This window comes from Callorhinus ursinus, unplaced genomic scaffold (genome assembly GCF_003265705.2).
Source record: "Callorhinus ursinus isolate GAN/ISIS: 27379988/994484 unplaced genomic scaffold, GSC_fseal_2.0 scaffold59, whole genome shotgun sequence".
Taxonomy (NCBI): Eukaryota; Metazoa; Chordata; class Mammalia; order Carnivora; family Otariidae; genus Callorhinus; species Callorhinus ursinus.
This window is the reverse complement of record NW_027397121.1, coordinates 3,969,121-3,991,338: the sequence shown is the minus strand read 5'-3', so window position 1 is coordinate 3,991,338 and position 22,218 is coordinate 3,969,121. Positions and strand designations below refer to the sequence as shown.

At 46.4% G+C, this 22,218-nt stretch overlaps 1 protein-coding gene across 4 annotated transcripts in view; it reads left to right on the top strand.

Moving 5' to 3' along the window:
• CUNH6orf89 (chromosome unknown C6orf89 homolog) overlaps positions 1–7,482 on the top strand; it is a 35,557-nt gene extending 28,075 nt beyond the window's left edge. For 3 of the 4 annotated variants that reach the window (XM_025862319.2, XM_025862318.2, XM_025862320.2), the window contains one exon: positions 2,073–7,482. In XM_025862319.2, the coding sequence (XP_025718104.1) occupies positions 2,073–2,167 (95 nt within the window). In that variant the 3' untranslated portion in view covers positions 2,168–7,482. The remainder of the gene's footprint in view (positions 1–2,072) is intronic. The other variant, XM_025862317.2, reaches the window with a different exon arrangement.
• The last annotated feature ends 14,736 nt before the right edge of the window (positions 7,483–22,218 follow it).

The following is a 22,218-nucleotide window of genomic DNA, read 5'->3' as shown; positions in this document are numbered from 1 at the left end:
TTCTGAAGCGATTTTCCTGCAGTGGAGTGACCCTTCCGTAAGGCAGGGCTATTGCACAAGTCTGTGTGGCATTTGGGGTTGAGTGTATAGTGATGGCTTGAAATAGTTTCTGTCTTCTGTTCTACCAATGCCTGACGGTTCGGACAACTACAGAAACACCTCAGTTATCCAAAGTTTAGGTTTCTGGAGCCCACAGACATCTAGAATGCCAGTTGTAGAATTAAGGGGAGTAAATGGATGACTGGCAGTGGTCAAAGGAGCCTTGAGCATCAAAGGCTGGTGGGAATAGTGCAGAAAAGCCTTAGATACAAAGCAGGCTCACCTGCCGCGCTCTGACTGGCTGGTTTGCTGGCCAGAAGGAGGGGAGGCGTGGGCGGCAGTGTCCGGGAAAGGCCAGCCACAGGACAGCGACATGGGGAAGGATGGGGGCCTGACTAGAGCAAGAGGAAGAGGGCAGGTCTGGGAGAAGAACGGGGGGGGGCGGGGGCGGGGAGGACAGCGGGCCGCCGAAGCAGTGGCAGAAACAGCCGTGGCTGCGGCTGCCCCCGTCAAAGGCCAGGACAAGAGGGCCGCCAGCGTGGCCCAGTTAGGCGTCTGCCTTCTTCGGCTCAGGCCATGATCCCGGGGTCCTGGGGTTCAGTCCTCCGTCGGGCCCCCTGCTCTGCGGGGAGTCTGCTTCTCCCTCTGCCCCTCCCCCTGACCGTGCTCTCTCTCTCTCTCTCACAATAAATAAAGTCTTTAAAAATAAATAAAGACAAGGACAGGAAAGCAGACCCTGACAGCAAAGGAGAATAATTCAGGGCTGCTTGTAGGACAGGTGGCAGCTCCAGCACCTCGGGGACCCTTAAGAATCACACTGTGACAAGCAGGCTCTGTGGTTTTTGACAAAATAACATTGTCCTGGGCGCCTGGGTGGCTCAGTTGGTTGGGCGACTGCCTTCGGCTCAGGTCATGGTCCTGGAGTCCCGGGATCGAGTCCCGCATCGGGCTCCCTGCTCAGCGGGGAGCCTGCTTCTCCCTCGGACCCTCCCCCCTCTCACGTGCTCTCTCTCTCTCTCTCATTCTCTCTCTCAAATAAATAAAATCTTAAAAAAAAAATAACATTGTCCTCTGAAGGCCAAGGGGAAGGGGACAAGGACACAGATCACCAGAAAACCCGTGGTGAGAGGTATTTTCAAGAACGATGTAGGGGCCAGGCCTCAGAGGCTGATGCTGGTGAGCCCACACATGTGCGGTGATTGAAGAGTCACTGCCCACAGTGACCTTTCTTGAGTCACCAAGTAGAGATTAAATTCTATTCAGTGCTCTCAGTTTAAAGAAAGTTAAGGTACATTATACTCCGGAGAATTTTCCATCGGGAGACTATTGAAGTGTTCAAGTTTTTAAAGCTTTTAAGTTTACACCACTTGTAATATAGGTCAGTGTTTCCTTAACCGTTCTTCAGATCACTGATGACCCTTGGGGATGGGAACAGGAGCCCCTTAGAAAGGCCCTTGACAAATAGGGCTGTTGGGTCAGTTGATTTGGGGAACTGCCTGTCTTGTCAGTATATAGTGCACATTAGTGTACCGAAGGCTCCAGAAGCCTTGGTGGAACCTAGTGTTTCTCAGACTTCCTTGACCACGGAACCCATTTTCCTTCTACTGTCTTGCAGGATGCTGCTGTTTGCAGAACACCATTTAGGACATGTTGGTTTGAGCTAATCGGGATGTTCTATAATGAGATGGTGTTAGGGATCACATTAGGGGAATTGGAAGGGGGGTTCCTACTCCCCCTCAGAACTCATCCTTTCTTCTTGCTGATAAAGATGACACGGGCCTGAGAATTGATACCCAGCTCCAGCCTCATCTGGAGCATCCCGCCTTTGTAAACCTGTTGAACTGAGTCCTCGTTCCCCAGGCTTCTGGTGGTAATGAGGCGCTTTGGTTCACAGTGGCTCTTGCTGGATATCAGGTTACCCAGAAGCCTGAGAACTGGGGCTCTTTATGTGAGGCAGCCCTGCCTTGGTCCTGCCCACAGGTGTGCCCAGTCCCTGACATTCACCTGCTGTCCTGTTGCTCTTTCCCTTCAAGGCTATGCCGGCGCCACCCACTGGAAGGTCTACATGATAGCCCGAGGGGTCCAGCCTTTGGTCATCTGTGATGGAACCACCCGCTCAGAACTATAGGTAACAAGAACTGTACAGAGGAACAACTTAGAGAGCTGAAGACCAGATTGAAAGGGGGGAAATAAAAACGATGAACCACTTTCCAAGGCTACTTAGTTACCTGCCCTCTGCATGCGTGTATGAGCCAGCCGTATGCTGGAGGTCGTGGCCAGAGCCTGGCCCTCCCGACGCTTCCAGCCTAGCTGCTTGGCCAGGACTTTGCCAATACCTGCCTGTGAGAGACTGGGCTCTTCCATCTTCCATACCTTTTGGAACCGCAGCCTTAAGGCTGCCCCTCAGGCAGGAAACGGGATTGGTGCCTTCCCTTTCTTGCACAGCCTGATCCCCTCTGCCGGCTCCCTGGCCACAGAGAGGGCAGCCGGCAGGTCCTGACTTCAGAGCCATCCCTTACCAGGTGGGCCTGCTTGTCCTGTCTTCCTGGCCACACCAGCCTGTACTTCTGTGGAAAGCCATGCCTGATTAAAGAAGTCATTGCAGTTTCCCCAGCGGAATGGAATCTAGAAACCAGTGAAACAGGATTAAATAATCATTGCACTCAAGAAATGCACTGCTTTCCCCAGTGTCCATGACTCTTGGAGTCTCAGTGATGCCAGGTTGGAGTCTGATTGTAATGGAAATGGTAATTCCTAAGGTAATACTTCCCTCCATTTGATCAGGTTCTTATGCCCACCCCCAACCCCGCTCCCTTCCCTTCTCGCTTGCCTATCAGGATGGTTTCTCAGAAGTTGGACTCCCGGTCCCCTCTCCCTGGCTGGTCCAGAGCCCTTTACTGCTGAGGCAGCATGGCTTCTGTCAACTGGGTTGCATTTACCAAGTGTCTTCAGAGGGGATAAGTTAGAATGCTGGCCTGGGGAGAGGGTGCTTCCCGGGTTTGATCCTTAGGGTCCAGCTTTCTGCAGGGAAGATGTTTTACACGTGTGTCAAGCTGATGTTGTAATGTGGTTGGGGAAGGAACTCCAGACCCAGCGTGTTTGCCAGTTGGGTGTGCGACTCTGGGATCTTTTGTCTTAAAATGATTTCTCTCTTTGTACTGGAAAACAAGGTGAGGTATTTTTATTGTTCGTAAAAATATAAAGCTATGTTCTTTCAGTTGGGTGATAACCTATGCTCATTGTTTTCTCCAAGTGCTTTTAATATGTATTAGTCAAATGTTATAAATAAGGATACTTTTCTTCCTCTTTTTTCCCCCCCTTTATTCCTTTATTGATGCTGCTAGATACCTGGCCTCTAGTCATGCTGTCACCAAGCTGAAGAAAAAAACCCGACTGTGGCCCCTGGTTCTGAATCTCAGAAATCAGATGAGTACAGGTGTCCATGGCAGAATGAATGGACCAGAGGCAGACAGTGGCGAGAGAAGGGGGTGTGACTCCTTGCAGGGTCCTTCCTCTGCATCCTTGGAGGTGTCCTTGTACCTTATCCCTGGGCCCTCCCTTAGCACATCTCCCGAGCAGCCAGCCGTGGGGATCAGCCAGGCACTAAAAGACTTGCTTTGTGAGCCTGTAAAGGACAAGAATGGTTCACAGAGCTCAGGGTGGAAATAATCGGCCTCCATAGACTTGAATGAAATTAGGATAAACGGTACCTGAGGGAATTTTTCCTTAAACAAGTCCGCGCCTTGTGTGGGTTAATACAGGAAAAACAAAATTTTTTGTACATATAAAAGGCATGCTGCTGAGCAGTATGATTTAAGAGGTTTTATTTCAGAGGGATCATTTCAAGGCCAGCTTTGCGCAAGCTTTTAGATACCCCTGCTGTGCATGGAGAAGGATTATATGTAAACAAGTTTTTTAGAGTTTTCTTCAATTGGGCCCTTTGGGTTAACAAAAGAGGGTTTCTTAGAAGGAAAAGAAACTGTTTTGATGATTGAGATTTCTATTTTGTCTTTATGAATTACCCTGTGTTTCTTCCCCATTTCACTCCTGCCCTTCTCACCTTAAATGTTCATAAAATATCCACTTCAGCTCAAAACTTTGAGAAACCCTTGTGTGTGTTGTTGTTCTGAGGCATCTCCTGGAAAGCCCCCTAAGCCCCTGAGCTGTCTACAGTGCAACAAAAAAATGGTGTGGCTGCAAAGAAACAGAGATTTTCGTGCATTTCCTAAGCTTAAAATCTATCCTGTTCAGAACTGAAGGTCAATTTCTGTTAAGGGAGAAATTTTCCAAAGAGAGTTTTCAGCTCTTAATTACTGGATACGTCGAAGTAATTTGCCTTCTTCTGAAGGCAATTCTGATAAGCAGAACACAGGAATGGCTTCCCTCAAGAATGGCCTGGATTGGCAGCCCGAGACTTTGTGTGAGGGTGCTGCTCACCCAGCTCTCATGGGAACAGTAGAAGTCCCTCCACATGACCCAGTGTGCAGAAGAGAGTCATCAAGATGAGGACGAAGGGTTTGGGGGGCATGGTGGGACTACCTAACCAACCCCCCACCTTCTCCACCACAAGAAGAACAAAATCCTCACAAGTTTGTCGAGTGTTTACGAAGAGGTGACATGATGGTGACCTCCACACGTGGGTTAGCTTCACTTTACTTATAGGCACCCACTTTCTCTCTGGGAAGAAAGGCTGCTTTGGCACCAGTTTGAAGCATTTATGTCAAGATGTCCTGATGTCAGCAGGGGCCAAGTATTGACAAGACATTACACCTGTTCAGGCAGAACTTATCCTCTCCCCACACTCAATTTTTTTAGGGAAGGGAGGGAGTAAAATAATATGGTTTATGAACATAGAATCTAGGGGCGCCTGGCTGGCTCAGTCAGTGGAGCATGCCACTCTTGATCTCAGGGGTTGTAAGTGTGAGCCCCATGTTGGGGGAAGAGATTACATAACAATAAAATCTTAAAAAAACAAATACACAGAATCTACTTATTTTGTGAAGAACAAAAATGGGCAGATTTGGACTCATTTTCTGAGGGAAAGAATAGTAACATTTGTCCAGTTCATTCTAAGAGGGCCTCAATCTCCGTGATCTCCTTTAATCGTTACTCAGTCCTGTCAAGTAGGCGTTAGATCCTCATTTTACAGGAAACATTTTACAGGGCTTAGAACAGTTAGCTGCAGGTCAGTAGGTAGTTGGTTTTGCAGCACATTGTTTCCCTGCCTCAGCACAGTGTGGTGCCCAAGAATGAAGCTGTGGGCTTAATTGCCTGGGGCGTGTCCCCACTGGGTCAGGAGGACCTTGGGAGAGGGTCAGCAAGCCAGGAACTCTTCAGGGTTTGTTTTCAAGATTGTTTTGGACAGAAAGGGAACAGGAGAGAATCTAACCAGATGACTTTTATAAGAATCCTTTCACTTTCTCCCTCCCTATTTGAAAGCTCTTTAAGAGTGAGCGTGACTGGAACACAGCCGTGTCTAGCCACTTTCCCATCACACGTTTCCAGATGTGTGACCAGAAGAGGGACTCTGCCCAGTTCCAGTTGTGGCTCCCTTTAGAGTTTACCTCACTTGTTTGTCAGCTCTCCATTTTCTCGTCCCCTTCTTCCCAAGTCCAGCACAGACCTCTGTGTAGGAGCAATTTGTTTTTTAAAAACTCTCAATCTCCTTCGCCGCAGGTAATGGCCTCACTCATTTTAATATAGTTTGGGATGAGAGTTTGCTCCTTAACCAGTGGCTTCCATGATGAACATTCAAAATCCCAAAGCAAATGTTCACTTCTCACCTAATCCTTGCCCACAGGAGAAAGCCAAGTTAGAGGGGAAAGGGCCAAAGCTGTCTGGTTACGTGGAGAGAAGTGATCGTGACTACCTCTTGAGAATCAGTTCTTAATCAGAGGGGTCCTTTAGGCTTTTGAGCTCTCCTAGTGATGGAGGAGAAACTCAGCTCTGAGTTCACGAGTTCACACTCATTAACTTTCAGTGGTGACCCATCACCCACTAAAATTGGAAGAAGGAAAGCAATGTGGGATGTGCTTTTAAATGGCATTTCTCCCCTTTTTTTAAATTTAAATTTTAACATACAGTGCGATACTGGTTTAAATGGCATTTTAGATTGAGATTCTGTTTGGAGCTATGCATGGGTGTCGGGGCCAGGAGGCTGGAAGGTGCCAGTGCTTATGGGGATAGCCCTGTAGCAAATGAAAAATGGAAGGCTCTGGGAAAACTCCGTGTCGCCATCAGCATCTCCCTGGCCTCCTCACCCCCAGCCTCCTGATATCTAGTGGCTTCTTTCACAAAAGCATCTCCAAGAAGACAGACAGGTGCTCCCCTATTTGCACCACACCCAAGGCGGCCCACCCTTGGACGCAGTATGGTTTTATGCACTGGCCTTTGTGAGAAACCGTCCAGCCAGCTTGTCTCTTGTCCAGGTCCCTTAGTGTCTGGTTTCCCTGCCCTGCATAATTTAAGCATTAGAGCTAAATACATCTGTCGTTTTCCTCTCTCCGGAGACTGGGAAATGTCCAGAGCTTTTCAGAAGAGTGGAGAGAAGAGATGTTATGTAACTCCTAGTGGAGGCCTGGAACCGTCCAGACATGGTGGGGCTGGGGCTGACCCGGAGACCATTTCCCCTCCACTTAGTGCATCTGTCAGTTGGCGGCATGGATCCAAGCATGAGCCCCGGCTGCAGGCACCTGAGCAGAGAAGGGAGACCAGTCTAGAGTTTCAAACAGAAACTGGGCGGTCAGGCCATCAGCTGTGTGCCAAGCTTAGTTAACCTCATTTCCTCACAACAGCTCCGTGGGGTAGGTGAGGTCATCCTGTGAAGCCACTTTTACTCAAAAGATCAACCGTGTCCCAGCCTCCAAATTCCAGCTCCTCAGGGCACTTTTGGCCCTTTCAGAAACAAACTCTCTTATCCACAAGAATTTGTGACAGGATCAGACAGACACATGGCATTCCCAAGAACCCCTAGTCTCATCATGACCGGCAACTTCCCCCCTACCCCCCGCAACTTGTTGCCATAGTGTTCCCCTCAGAAATATGTTGGCTGTGGTCTCTCTCCTCCCTCCCTCCCTCCTGCAGAAGGGTCAGTAACAGACGCCTAGGCTGGGGGAGCAGACTGGAGGGGCAGAGCTAAGCCAGCAGCTAATGCTCAGCCTCTTCCCCACCCTCGTCAGGGACAGGCATTGGGACAGCTGCCGTGCATCTTCAAGGAAACCAGGGAAGGTTCCAGTAGGCCGAGGGAGACAGACACCTGTCCCAACCGCGCACGCTCCAGATGGTGTACGCTGTTCTAATACGTGTTCGGTGCAGAATGTTGATGGTGACTTAATGTACTGCAAACTTGTAAAGACTTCCGCCATGTAAAGAATGTATGTAAAGTTTTATGTAATGAAAGTTTTTACTTTTGCAATTAAAAGTGTGTATGATGGTTGATAAGAACTTTGCTATACTTGGTGTCATTCTTAAATTTCCAGATTTCTCTTCCCCCATAACTCAGGAGACCTCTAACTACATCGTACTCATTAGGCAGCCCTGAGGGGCCTTTGGGGGGCCTCCCGGTCACCTGTCCCCACTGGCCCTGTCCTCTCTCACTTTCTCTCCCAGCTTTCCCAGATTCCTCTTTTCTCCCCATCCCTGCACTTTGCCTAGAAATCAGATGAGACCCTGGTTGCCTTTTTCTGTCTCCCCAGCTGGCTGCACATTGTCCAGATGCCATCACGGTGTCACCTCCCCTGTGGATGTCCTCGGTTCTCGTGGGAGGTCAGCCAGGCCCCTTACTGGCCCACGGGAGCCAGCTGCCACTGATCAGGGCCACTCTCGGCACTCAGTTAACCCAGTGCAGGTTTGAGTTAAGTCATTTGCTGTGTTCATATTTTTTTTTGTAATTTCTTTTTTATCTACACACAAGTTTTATATAAATGTATAAATAGAACTATTTCTTGGGGCGCCTGGGTGGCGCAGTCAGCTGAGTGTCCGACTCTTGGTTTCAGCTCAGGTCTGGTCTCCGGGTCGTGGGATTGAGCCTCACGTCAGACTCCACGCTCAGTACAGAGTCTACTTGAAATCTTCTCTCCCTCTGCCCCTCCCACTCATGCTCTCTCTCTCTGTCTCTTTCTCTCTAAAATAAATAAATCTTAAAAAAAAACAACCTATTTCTTACATGCTGCTTAGTGTCCTGTCTTACTTTCCTGCGTTTCTTGTTGCAGACTTTTCCCTCTTCCACATTGCTTACTCCCTTCCTGTGTGTCTTTCCACGGTCTCCTCCATGCTCTCTCATCATAATCATAAATCAAGACTTTTGTCATTGCTTTATCAAAAATGCTGTCATATTACAGGCACTCATTTGTTGCTTTGCTTACTCAGTACGTCCCAGAGTTCTCTTCAAGTCAGCTGGCGTAGCTCTATTCCTCTTTAATGGCTGATATTCCATGGTGTGGATATGCCATTTATTTCACTGTTCTCTTATTGAGGCTAAGTCACATCCTGCTCGATGACTGTTGGGTTATTAGTCAAGAAGTTTGGAGTTAGTTTTAAAAATACTTGTTTTGGGACACCTGGGTGGCTCAGTCGGTTAAGCGTCTGCCTTCGGCTCAGGTCATGATCCCAGGGTCCTGGGATCGAGTCCCGCATCGGGCTCCATGCTCAGCGGGGCGTCTGCTTCTCCCTCTGCCTGTCCCTCTCCCTGCTTGTGTTCATTCTCTCTCTCTCTCTGACAAATCTTAAAAAATAAATAAAAATAAAAATACTTGTTTTTACAAAATGTATATTCATCCTTCTTTGCTCCAGCTAATATATGTTCTTCAAAAATTCAAAAATCATCCCATTCCATGGTGCTATTCACTTACCTTTTTGAAAGCTGGACTTCAACAAGGAAAAAGGGGGGAGGGCTTGAGCCCATGTGAAAAGGTAGCAAAATCACTAGTTTTCAGTCCTCTTCTCTCTCTGTAGCACTTGGCTTCTGTGAGACTCACTACTCCCTTCCTGAACCTCCTCTTTGCCACTTCTGTCTCCTTTGTAGTGTTTTCTTCTGCCCGTCTCCGAAACGTGGGTCTCCCCTACAGGGCTCTCCTCTTTTCTCTCTCCCTGGGAGAAACACTCTCCCTGCAAGATCTCAGTCCTGTGTTGTCCTCTCCACCCGGGGCCAAGTCACCTCCAACCTATGCGCACAGCCCACACTTCTCGCCTGAGCCCTAGTTTGTACACCCGAGTGTCACGAGCTCATTCCGCCCGTTCTCTCCAGACGCACCTCTAGTTCCTGCCATGACTGTGGCAGCCTCGGAGGGCTCCTGTCTTTTCTCTCAGCCTCTGCTGATCAGGACCAAGCTCTGGAGAGTTCTGCCTCCTTGTTGCATATCCAGCCCCACCGCCACTGTCTCAGTTTGGAACCTCACAGTTCCATCCTCTCTCGACTCTGCCAATAGTTGCCTGTTTCCCAAGCACACCCCACCCTCTCCATTCACCATCCACAGAGCAGCCACAGTGCCCTTGTTAAGGCACGTGCCCCCTTCCTTGCTCAGCACTCCTCAGTGACTCCATTACCCCAGGACACGTGCTGGTCATCCCCTCCAGCCTCATTCCACTCCACCTTCACTGTGCCTCACTTCTACTGAACCATCTCTAATTCCTGGAAACATCTAGGCTGGCTTTTCTTCTTTTTAACCACAAGACTTTATTTTTTTTAGAGCACTTTTAGGTTCACAGCAAAATTGAACAGAAAGAGTTCCTATACACCCTCTGTCCACCCCCGTACCCCCACCCCACCAACACAACCTCCCCCACTACTGGCCAGAGTGGTACATTTGTTAGAATCGATGAACCTACGTTGATACATCTTTGTCACCCAAAGTCCATAGTTTACATTAGGGTTCTCTTGGTGTTATACATTCTATGGGTTTGGACAAATGTATAATTACATTCATCCATCACTATCGTATCACACAGAATAGTTTCATTGCCTGAGGATTTCAAAATCCTCTAGGCTCTGCCTATTCATTGCTCCCTCCCTGCTAACCCCTGGCAACCACTGGTTTTTTTTGCTGTCTCCATAGTTTTGCCTTCTCCAGGATGTCAGATAGTTGGATTTATACGGTACATAGCCTTTCCAAATTGGTTTCTTTCACTTAGTAATATGCATTTAAGGTTCCTCCATGTCTTTTCATGACTTGGTAGCTCACTTCTTTTTAGTGCTGAACGGTTGTCCATTGTCTGGATATACCACAGTTTATTTACCCACTCACCTACTGAAGGCCATCTCAGTTGCTTCCAAGATTTGGCAATTATGAATAAAGCTGCTGTAAACATCTGTGTGCATCTTTTCACATGGACATAGTTTTCAATTCTGTTGGCTAAATACCCAAAGAAGCATGACTGGTGGATCATATGGTAAGAGTAATGTTTAGTTTTATAGGAAACTGCCAAATTTTCCAAAAGGGCTGTACCATTTTGTATTCCCACCAGTAGTGAATGAGAGTTCCTGTTACACCATACCCTCACCAGCCTTTGGTATTGTCAGTGTTCTAGATTTGGGCCTTTCTAATAGTTGTGTAGTGAAATCTCACTGTAGCCTTAATTTACAATTCCCTGTGACAGATGACGTTGAACATTGTTTCATATGTTTACTTGCTACCTGTGTAGCTTCTTCGCTGAGGTGCCGTTCACGTCTTTGGCCCACCTTGTAATCAGGTTGTTCGTTTTCTTATTGTTGAGTTTTAAAGAGTTCTTTGTGTATTTTGGATAATAGCCATTCATTCATTCATTCATTCATGTAGGCTCTATGCCCAGAGTGGAGCCCAATGCAGGGCTTGAACTCACAACCCTGAGATCAAGACCCGAGCAGAATCAGATGTTTAACCAACTGAGCCACCCAGGCGCCCCCAGATGTATCTTTTAGAAACATTTTCTCCCACTCAGTGGTTTGTCTGCATTCTCTTGACATTGCCTCTCGGTACTACAGAAGTTTTACATTTAAGTAAAGTCCAGCTTCTCAATTGTGTCTTTCATGGATCATGCCTCTAGCATTGTACACAGAGTCCTCATCATACCCTAGGTCATCTAGATTTTCTTGTATGTTATCTTCTAGGAGATGTATAGTTCTGTATTTTACATTTAGGTAGGATCTGATTTTTATGAAGGGTGTAAGGTCTGTGTCTGGATTCCTCTCTTTTTTGCATGTGGATGTCCAGTTATTTCAACACCATTTTTTGAGAAAATTATCCTCACTTTATTGTATTGTCTTTGCTCCTTTGTTGAAGACTGGTTGCCTGTATTCATATAGGTCTATTTCCGGCCTCTCTATTGATTCTGTTGGTTGTTTGTCTTAGTCTTTTGCCAATACCACACTGTTTTGATTACTGAAGCTTTATACTGAGTCTTGAAGTTGGATGGTATCAGTTTTCGACTTTGTTCTTCTCCTTCAATACTGTGTTGGTGATTCTGGATCCTTTGCCTCTTCATATAAACTTTAGAATCAGGGGCACCTGGCGGGCTCAGTCGGTAAAGCATGCAACTCTTGGTCTTGGGGTTGTGGGTTCGAGCCCCATGTTGGGTGTAGAGATTACTTAAAAAAAAAAGTTAACAAAAGAAAACTTTAGAATCAGTTTGCCTATATCCACAAAATAACTTGCTGAAATTCTGGTTGGGGTTGTGTGGAATCTGTAAATCAAGTTGCATCCAGGTTGCTGTTAGTTCGAAGTTTTAATTCCTATCCCATGATACTATTTGTGAACTTTGATACGTCCTTTCTTTTGCTCAGTTTGAATTCCAGCTTATTAGTGCACATTCCTCCAACATGACACATGTCCTTTAGGCTTTCTTAAGTCCAACTGACAAGCCTCCAGACACGATGTTGAAGACATATTTCACCACTTATTTTTTCCAGAATAATGACTTTATTATTTTTGTCAAAGTGATACATTCTTCTCATAAAGAATTGAAGATAATTCATGTGATCTTATGAAAATCTCCACCCAGAGATAATTAATAACATTAGATGAACAGTATACAAGGCATTCCTAGGATGCTTCTAGCTAGGTGAGATAGAAATGCTTTTATTAAAATGGAACTAGTCATGCTATTTAAAGAATAAAAGAAAGCAATTTTATGTGAATCTAACAGAAGAAAAAGAAACCAAAGTAGGCATTTCTTCCCCACAGAAAAAATATCAGTTCCTAAAAGATCTCTCTGAGGTTAAGATTATGAGAAACATCAAGAAACTAGAATGATTCTTAATAAGGTTTTCTAACGTAAGGCTCCACACTCAACGGGAAGTCTGCTTGAGGATTCTCTCCCTCTCCCTCTGACCCTCCCCCTGCTCACATGTGTACTGTTTCTCTCTAAAAATAAATAAGTAAAATCTTTAAAAATAAGGTTCCCTTTTTCGATGGCATGGTTCAAGGCTCTGAAGATGAACAAATCGCTTGCTCTTTCTCTCACCTTATCTCTTTCTCTGCTTCTCAATTTGTGTTAATCTGTACGTATATTGACATTCTCAAAACCCATGCATTGCCTTCTGCTGTGAAACCATAATTCTCCAAGTTACATAGCCCTCATCTTATATTTAAGCTGATTTGTGACTCACTTGTACTACTTTCACCATCACTTTTCATCCCTGAATTGTTTTCAAACTCTTACTTGGCTGAATTTCATCATAAAGTTCCTCAAGGATGGCTCACGAACGCTGTTATCTTCTGTGTTTGAGAATATTTCTGCGGTTTTTATACTTGAATGCAAATTGGCCGAGTAAAACATTCTTGCATCACACTTCCTTTTGCTCGGAACTTTGGGGACATCACATTGTCATGTGGCAGCATTGACTGTTGGTAGGGACAAGACGGGCTAGCCTCAGACTCCCCCTTAAAATGAAGGCGATTTTCTTCTTCCCTTTTTTTTTTTTTTAATTTGTTTGCCTGAAGAATCCATTTTTCTGGTTCTTATCAGTTTTTCCTGGACTAAAGTGTGCTCTTTTGAGTTGCATTTCCATTCTTCTTTTGGGGAAAAATGCCTTATATTTTCTTTCTTTTTTTTCTTCCATTTTTGTTGAGAAATAATTGACCTAAGTCACTGTATAAATTTAAGGTGTCCAGCATGATGGTTTGATTTACAGATATTGTGAAATGATTACTACATTAGGTTTAGTTCACATCTGCCATCTCATGTAGATACAATAAAAAGGAAAAAAAATTTCTCCTTGTGATGAGAACTCTTCAGGTGTAGTCTCTACACAGCTTATATGTGTTCTTTATGGATACTTTTTCTTTTCCATTTGTGGGGTTTTCTGTTTCAGATGCTGTGTTTATTCCTTTGTTTCATGACCTTGATCTTTTACAGCTATGGTGTTCTCTCTGTTTAATACTTATCTTTTTTTTTTTTAAAGATTTTATTTATTTATTTGAGAGAGAGCGAATGAGAGACAGAGAGCATAAGAGGGAGGAGAGTCAGAGGGAGAAGCAGACTCCCTGCTGAGCAGGGAGCCCGATGCGGGACTCGATCCCGGGACTCCAGGATCATGACCTGAGCCGAAGGCAGTCGCTTAACGAACTGAGCCACCCAGGCGCCCAATACTTATCTTTTTTTCTCATTTCCCATAATTCTCTCAAGGCTCCCCTCTAGATCAATTTATTTTTTCAGCCATATCCACTTGTTATTTCTGATGCATTAGTTTTATGAAAGTGCACTCAGTTTGTTCTCTTACCTCGTTCAGTCATTTCATCTTTGCCTACTTTCTTGAAATCATGTTATTTAATTTTTCTATAGTTCAGCATGCTTTCGGGAATTTTTTTCTGTTCTTTAGATGATGTTTTCTTCTAGACTTGGTTTTCATCAGTTATATATGCGTGTTCCTCTCTTTCATTTTTTTTCCATATATTTGTGTAGCTACCATACCATTTTTTTCAATGTCTTGTGCTTAATGTGGCTGCTCGGGCCAGGTCTTTTGTTTGTACCATCTGGGTATATTCTCAATTCCAACAGCATCTGTGCCCACCACTAAAATTTAACAAATGTTAACATTTTTATCATATTAACCAAGTACTGATTTACACAACCATTTAGTGCTTTCCTACAAAAGCCCCATTTTTGCTCTTTCATAACTGAGGACTCTCCTCACCAGGTAGAGCTGAGACTCTCTCTCCTTCCCTTCCTGACCTCAAGTTTTCTTCACTCTGTCCTAATCAGGATCTCATATTTTCTTACCTACCATATTCCATTTTCTTTTGTTTAAAAAGAAAAAAAAAGAATCTTGGGGCGCCTGGGTGGCTCAGTTCATTAAGCAACGGCCTTCGGCTCAGTCATGATCCCACGGTCCCGGGATCGAGCCCCACATCGGGCTCCCTGCTCAGCGGGGAGCCTCCTTCTCCCTCTGCCTGCCGCTCCCCCTGCTTGTGTTCTCTCTCTGTCTCAAATAAATAAATAAAATTTTAAAAAATCTTATTTTCCACCCACGCCCCCAAGAGAAAGGATTGAAACTATGCTAACAAAAATCTAGTAAATATAAGAAAATACAGCAGGCATACTTGGGTTCCTGCTGTGTGATGTGTCTCCAGAAGAGAGGTGTGAGCCTATAAACAAGCATTCCTGTTTGTACGCGTCAGTCTCTTGGCAGTGCCCAGGGAAGCACCCATTTCAGGGTCCTCCAGTGCAGCGACGCTGGGAGCTGAGGGCCAGGCCAGCGCTGTGGTTGGTCCTCCCACCTCCAGTTTCCTTTTCAGGCCTCTAGGAAGCCAGCCATGACTGCCCCTCACTCCTGGCGAACGCCGGCCTTACCCACACATGTTGCCATTCCACAGCTGCATCCACACTAAGCTTCAAGGGAAGTGCGGACACCTGGGAACGGAGTAGACGGGAATCACTGGCGAAAACCAGGCCGTGAGCTCCTTGAGGGCAGGTTCTTCATGAGCATTTCCTCCTGAATGCTGCAGAGTGAGAACCTCTCCCAGAGAAGGTGAGACCTGAGCAAGGCTCTCACAGGTATTAATGGACTTCAGTATGTGAAGGAGGGGCAGGAAGATAGACATCCTAGCATGAGGAGATGGGAGCCTGACATGGAAAGTGAAGGCACAGAGGTGGGAACAGCATGATGTGTGCAGGGGATTGGAAGGAGGTTGGCAAACCCAGGGTGTCACAGGGTAGGCCGGGTCGTGTGGGCCTGGGTCCAAGCAGAGGAGTTGAGCTCAGATGCGACAGGGGGTAGAAAGACATATGTGAAGGGGGTGTTTGAGAATCATCAGCCTTTGATTTACTTTTGGCTTTGATTTTTACTTTGATTTACAATTGGCTATTTAAACTTCAATGGATTAAAATAAAACATGAAGTTCTTTAATCACACTGGGCACATTTCAAGTGCTTGATAACCACATGCTCTTAGTGGCCACCGTTTTGAACAGTGCAGATAAAGAACAGGTCCACAGAGTTCCTTCGGACAGTGCTAATGTTTTAAAACATTCAAACTAGTATTACATGTTGTGTGGATACGGAGCGCGTAGTAAAAGTACAATGGAGATCATGCAAATATCAAACAACACATTCAGACCAAGGTTACGTCTAGAAAGGTGAGAATGCTTGCATCCAGAGAAGGGATGCTGGGGGCTTCCATGTTTTATCTCTGAAGCCAGATATTATTATCTATATTTTATTTTATTATCTTTTCTATTACCCAAATGTGGATAGTAGCTACTGTGTTGGATAGCCTGGGTAAGATCCTACTAAAACTTGTTTTTCTCTCTCTCTCTCTCTCCCCCTCACTCCCTCCCTTCCTTCCTTCCTTTCATCTTTATTATCTTTGTTATTATCTATACTTTATATTTTATTATCTATACTTTTATTCTTTTACTATGACCACTTAATAGTAAAACATTTTTTAAGATTTATTTATTTATTTTAGAGAGAGAGAGAGAGAAGCAGGGCGGGGCAGAGGGAAAGAATGTCAAGCAGACTCCTCACTGAGCGTGGAGCCCAACACGAGGCTCAATCTCATGACCCTGAGATCACAACCTGAGCCAAAACTGAGTCGATGCTCAACCAACTGAGCCACCCAATAGTAAAACATTTCTAAAGAAGCTGGGCTGGACATTGGTGCACACTGGGATGGAAACTGAGTATAGGACAGACAGGAGACCAAAATGGCTGGGATTTCTTGCCTGGGAGACTGGGCAAAGGGACTGGCTGTGGGGATATCGAACCTTCCTCATCCTGCATCCACACTATCCTATGTGTGCCATTCGGCTGTTCCCTTGTCACCACCATGGTCCTGCATCCTTTCCTCTGGTGCTCATGGCTATGGTTATCTAGCATCCTTCCAGCTATGATGGGGTCAGGCACAAACACCTGCAAAGGCTGACCTGCTGGTCACAGACACTTGTTGTGTGTCCCTCCCGCTTGCCTAGCCACAGCCCCCACCACTCCCACCACATGCCCCTTCCCACACGCTCCCCAACCCCAGCTCCAAAACCAAGCCGGGACCAATACTCCTAAGGACGTTACCTGACACTGGGTTTGCCTCTTGCTGGGTGTTGAGCCTAAAGACACACCCATGCCAAAGAGCGGGAAAAGGAAGGGTTTTACTTGCAACAAGTCAAGAGAACACGGGGGATCTTTCCCAAAGCAGGGTCTCTTTAAATAACGACATTGGGGAAGTTTTTTTTTTTCATTTAAATTCAATTAATGAACATACAGCGTATTATTAGTTTCAAAGGTAGAGTTTCGTGATTCATCAGTTGTATATAACACAACATTGGGGAAATGTTAAGCTAAGGGTGCATGCATATTCATGAGGGGGCTTGCACAAAGAGGAATTCAATATAGAATTGTGGTAAAAGTCATCCTGAGTTGACAGGGTTCAGTTGGTTGAAGTCATGAGGGCCAGCAAGGGTCAGCATCATCAGTTCTCAGGCTCTGCCACGCCCGGAATCTGAGCCCTCAAAGGCCTTCAAATCCTTTCTGAAGGATTCCATCAAGTCGATCTTTCCGTTTGCAACAGCACGGGGAGTTTTACCCCTGATTCCTTGTCTCTACTATGGTTAGGCTATCTCCTGGCCTGGGAGTGGCTGTTTGTTCTTACGTTCCTTTGTTCCCTCACAAGGCTTAACTACTGAGGTTTGTTCTTCTGCGGTTTCTAAATCTCCCAGGACGTTCTGCAAGAAATGTGCTTGGGCCGGTAGTGCGGTCAGGCAGAGATCACAAAATAGCTGCAGGCCTAAGATGACTTCTGCGCTGTCTCGTCCTCCTATTTCCGAGGACCCCTAACCCCATCTGCCTACGAAGTTCCCCCTTGAGATATACCACTCCTCCTCCTTGGGGGGCATAGGGCCGAAGGTCGTTTTTCTGTAGCTGCTTCCTGCGGAGAGTGGGCGTGCGGTCCCCCCGCCGGAAGAGTAAGACTCTCACGAAACCTGGGCCAATTCTGTTTTCCCCCACTTGTCCCTTCAGCAGAAGGCGCTGAAGCTGACTTTGTGACAAGGTTTACTGGGAGTCTGAAGAGGCCCGGGCCAAACAGTAAAAGGACAGTAGTGTTCATGGTTAACAGGGGTCCATCGAAGGTCATCACCATGAAAACCATCCCCCAAATAGACAAAGATTGAGTCCCAGGACCACGGCTCAGTTTTTTTCTAATTTTTCTGTATTTCTTCTTTTTTTTTTTAAAGATGTATTTCTTCCTTTTTTGTTTTAAATTTTATTTATTTATTTGACAGAGAGAGACACAGCGAGAGAGGGAACACAAGCAGGGGGAGTGGGAGAGGGAGAAGCAGGCTCCCCGCTGAGCAGGGAGCCCGATGCGGGGCTCGATCGCAGGACCCTGGGACCATGACCTGAGCCGAAGGCAGACGCTTAACAACTGAGCCACCCAGGGGCCCCAAGATGTATTTATTTCTGAGAGAGAGAGAGAGAGGGTGGGGAGAGGGACAGAGGGTGAGCGGGGAGCCCGATGTGGGGCTCAATCCCATGATCCGTGAGATCACGACCTGAGCTGAAACCAAGAGGTGGATGCGCAACCGATGGAGTCACCCAGGCGCCCCTATTTCTATATTTCTTTTTATGACCTCTAGGCTTTCTTCAACTTGGTTAGAGGTATTGATATAGAAGCAACATTTTTCTTCCGGGAGAGAACAGGGACCTCCTGCCTGGGCTGGGATGACACTGAGGGCCCTTCTATTTTGTGATACTAAGTCCGCCAGAGAATGGAGGGCAGTTTTCTGGGATTCTGTTGTCACTACTTTTGCTTTCCAAGATTGTTGAATAAGAATGGATATATTTCTTTTTTTTTAAGATTTTATTTATTTACTTGACAGAGAGAGAGAGACAGCGAGAGAGAGAACACAAGCAGGGGGAGTGGGAGAGGGAGAAGCAGGCTCCCCACTGAGCGGGGAGCCCCATGTGGGACTCGATTCCAGGACCCTGGGATCATGACCTGAGCTGAAGGCAAACGCCTAACGACAGAGCCACCCAGGTGCCCCAAGGATGGATATATTTCTGATGGACTTTTCTAGTTCCGGGGTCTCAGTGAACCAGGAAAGGCCCCTATAGATAGTAATGACCAAGACCATTCTGGTCTATTATGGGGTCGTTTGTGCTTAAAATGCCAAAATCCATGTCCCTCTAAGCCTGGATCTCCCGATCGGACTCCCTACCCATTTACGGCGGTGGCTAGGAATGAGCCCAAGTTAGGGATAGGGGCTGTTGATCCTAGGGAAGTCATGTTATAAACCTCCAGCAGAATAAAGACCACTACACAGGACCCTCTCTATTTTTGTGGGAGGGTAAGCAAGAGATTTCTTCCACAGAGGAAGAAGTAACCAGTACCCTTTAGGATGATGGCTGTGGGGTACCCTTGGGCCCAGATCCAAGTATGATTAGTTTCTGCAGATCAAGTATCAGTGTTTACAGCAGGGTCCCTGGGCTTTCAGAGATCTTATACCCTCTGTTTTTGTTCCTGGCATAGAGTCATCTGAACAAAGGGCGGGAAAGGTGGGTACAGGCTCAGCGGCAGATTGGGGTAGGGCATGAGCTGAGGGATTGGACGGGGATTGGTGGAATTGGTCAGGTTATATTCAGGGGAACCGTTTACAAGCTGCCAAGGGTTACCAGACTTCTGATCTATAGCTCATTCACTCCCGTTTGGATTAGTTCTGATTAACTCGGCTTCCCATTTCCCAGAGGCATTATGTTTTTTATTACCCGAAGTGAGGCTTGCATTAACCTTATACTCGGTGCTTGTATTTACTGGAACTAGAGAGCGGTCAGTGGGATTGTATCCTACCACGTAATTGCAAAGGGAAGCTGGCGAGGTCCAAGCAATTGTTTCCGTCTATGCAGACCATGCATGCATATGACAGCACCGAAAGGCAAGGTGTGTACTATTCCCACCACTTCATGGTAAGTTGCATCTGATTCTCCTGTCTGGGAAGGGGACCCCAGAGGCATCCTCCCCTTTACTGAGTAAGTTATATAGTTATATCCGTTGGCTTAACCGGAACACTTACAAAGACCTCTGGTACAAAGGGTATTTCTATATTTGGCTCATCCCCAGTGTGATTCCATCGAGCACACAACCAATAAGAGGAAAGGTTATCTTTCTTTGCTAGGCTTTCTAGGGCTGGTGAGAGAGGGCATCCGTAGATTCCAAGACTTTGTCCCACTGACAAAATAGGAGGAAAGGAGCCATTTCCCACGAAGACTTAGGCTTTAGACTTACCTTTAGTTTTCTCTTATGAACTGAAATCCTTTTGAAGAGGGACTTGAGATTTTCTGAAGAGGGGCTTGAGAACCCATACTAGTTCACAGCTGTAGTTTGCCTGGTCCCCTTCTCTGCTGCCTGACTGGGGCTCAGCGGCTCTTTTTACTCTGGGATGGCGGATCCAGCTGAAGGGAAGGGTGAGTGGCCAACAGTACTAGATAAGGCCCATTCCATAAGGCCTTAGTTGAGCTGAGGCTGTTCCTGTTTTCCACGTCTTTACATTTACCCAGTGTCCTGGTTCATAAGGATGAACTGGGGACAGGAAGCTTAGGTTGGTCCGGTCACAACTTGCCCTCACTGTACTATTTGCTTTACAGCGTTTTCTGTTTCCACATCTACTTCAGGCCAGTCCCCGTTTGTCCCTGGGGACGGCCTCCCATTCATCATTTCAAAGGGACTGAGTCTTTACTTTCTTGTGGGGGCCTCCTGGAAGTGGGTTAAAGCTATGGGCAACAGCTTTAGCCATGGTTCGTGGGATTCTTGGCACAATTTGGCCAATGTCTTTTTCAAGGTCTGATTAGCCTGCTCGGTTTTGCCTGAAGACTGGGGCCTTCCAGGCAGCACACGGTTTCCATTTTTTTTTTAAGATTTTATTTATTTAAGAGGGAGAGAGAGCATGAGCAGGGCCAGGGAGGGTCAGAAGGAGAGGGAGAAGCAGACTCTCCGCTGAGCAGGGAGCCTGATGTGGGGCTCAATCCCAGGACCTTGGGATCATGACCTGAGCCAAAGGCACACACATCACTGACTGAGCCACCCAGGTGCCCCACAGTTTCCATTTTATACCCAAGGAGTGAGCAACTCTGGCCAGCACCGTGGAGGTAAAGGCTGGCCCACTATCAATTTGAACTGTTCGAGGTGGCCCCAGCCTAGGAATAATATTCTGTAGGAAGGCTTTAACTACTTCCCTGGTTTTTTCTCTTCTGCAAGAGAAAGCTTCAAGCCAGCCAGTAGAAGTGCCAACCAAGACCAGGAGATATTTGAAGCCACCTGATGATGCAGGAGGCATCCCAGCAAAATCTACTTGCCCATCCTCCCTCGGCTGTGTCCCCCGAAGCTGAACAGCCCTCTTGAGAGGTGGCCTGGTATTAACATTGTCTTTCTGGGGGCGTCTGGGTGGCTCAGTCATTAGGCGTCTGCCTTCAGCTCAGGTCATGGTCCCAGGGTCCTGGGATCGAGCCCCACATCGGGCTCCCTGCTCAGTGGGAAGCCTGCTTCTCCCTCTCCCACTCCCTCTGCTTGTGTTCCCTCTCTTGCTGTGTCTCTCTCTGTAAAATAAATAAAATCTTTAAAAAAAAAATTGTCTTTCTGGCAATATGCACACTGGCTCATAAGTCTCCTCTCCTTCAAAAATTAAGAATCCTAAATACCTGGCCTCTGTCTTAGACATCTGGGTCTTTGTCTTTGACACTTTATATCCCCTCTCTGCTAGAAAATTCAGAACCTTTGTCATATTTTGATCTGAGTCCTCCTTTGTTGGGCTGGCCATAAGAATGTCATCAACAGATTGGAGGACTGTCCCCTTTTCTAGGTGCAGTCCTCTCAAATCCTGACCCAAGACCTCTCCGGAGGAGGGCCTGGCTGGCTCGGTCGGTGGAGCATGTAACTCTTGATCTCGAGGTTATAGGTTCGAACCCCACACTGGGTGTGGAGATTATTTAAAAAAAATAAAATCTTTAAAAGAAAAAAAAGGGTGCCTGGGTGGCTCAGTTGGTTAAGCAACTGCCTTCAGCTCAGGTCATGATCCTGGAGTCCCGGGATCGAGTCCCGCATCGGGCTCCCTGCTCAGCAGGGAGTCTGCTTCTCCCTCTGACCCTCTTCCCTCTCATGCTCTCTATCTCTCATTCTCTCTCTCTCAAATAAATAAAATCTTAAAAAAAATAAAAAAATAAAAGAAAAAAAAAGGGGGGCACCCTGGGTGGCTCAGTTGGTTAAGTGTCTGCCTTTAGCTCAGGTCATGATCCAGGGGTCCTGGGCTCACTGCTCAGTGGGGAGTCTGCTTCTCCCTCTCCCTCTGCCCCTCCTCCTACTTGTGCATACTCTCTCGCACGCTCTCTCTCTCACAAATAAATAAATAAAATCTTTGAAAGAAAAAAAATTTTAAATTAAAAAAAAAAGACCTCCCCGAAGATAGTGGGAGAGTTTTTAATAGTCCAGCAATACTACTGCTTTTTTGCAAGTGGGGATCTTCCCATTCAAAAGCAAACAGCTCTTGTGAGCCCTTGTTAAGGATGAACAGAAAAAAAGCATCTTTATGGTCCAGTATAAAACCTGCTATCACTTAGGAGATGAGGAAGCAGAATAGAGGTTTGGGACCACAGGATGCATATACTGTGTCGCCTCATTTTCTGCCCTTAGATCTTGAATGAACCGATATTCTTCCATTCCTGGCTGCTTTACAGGTAAAATCAGGGTGTTGCAGGGAGATTGGCAGGGCCTTACTAAGCCTTGGC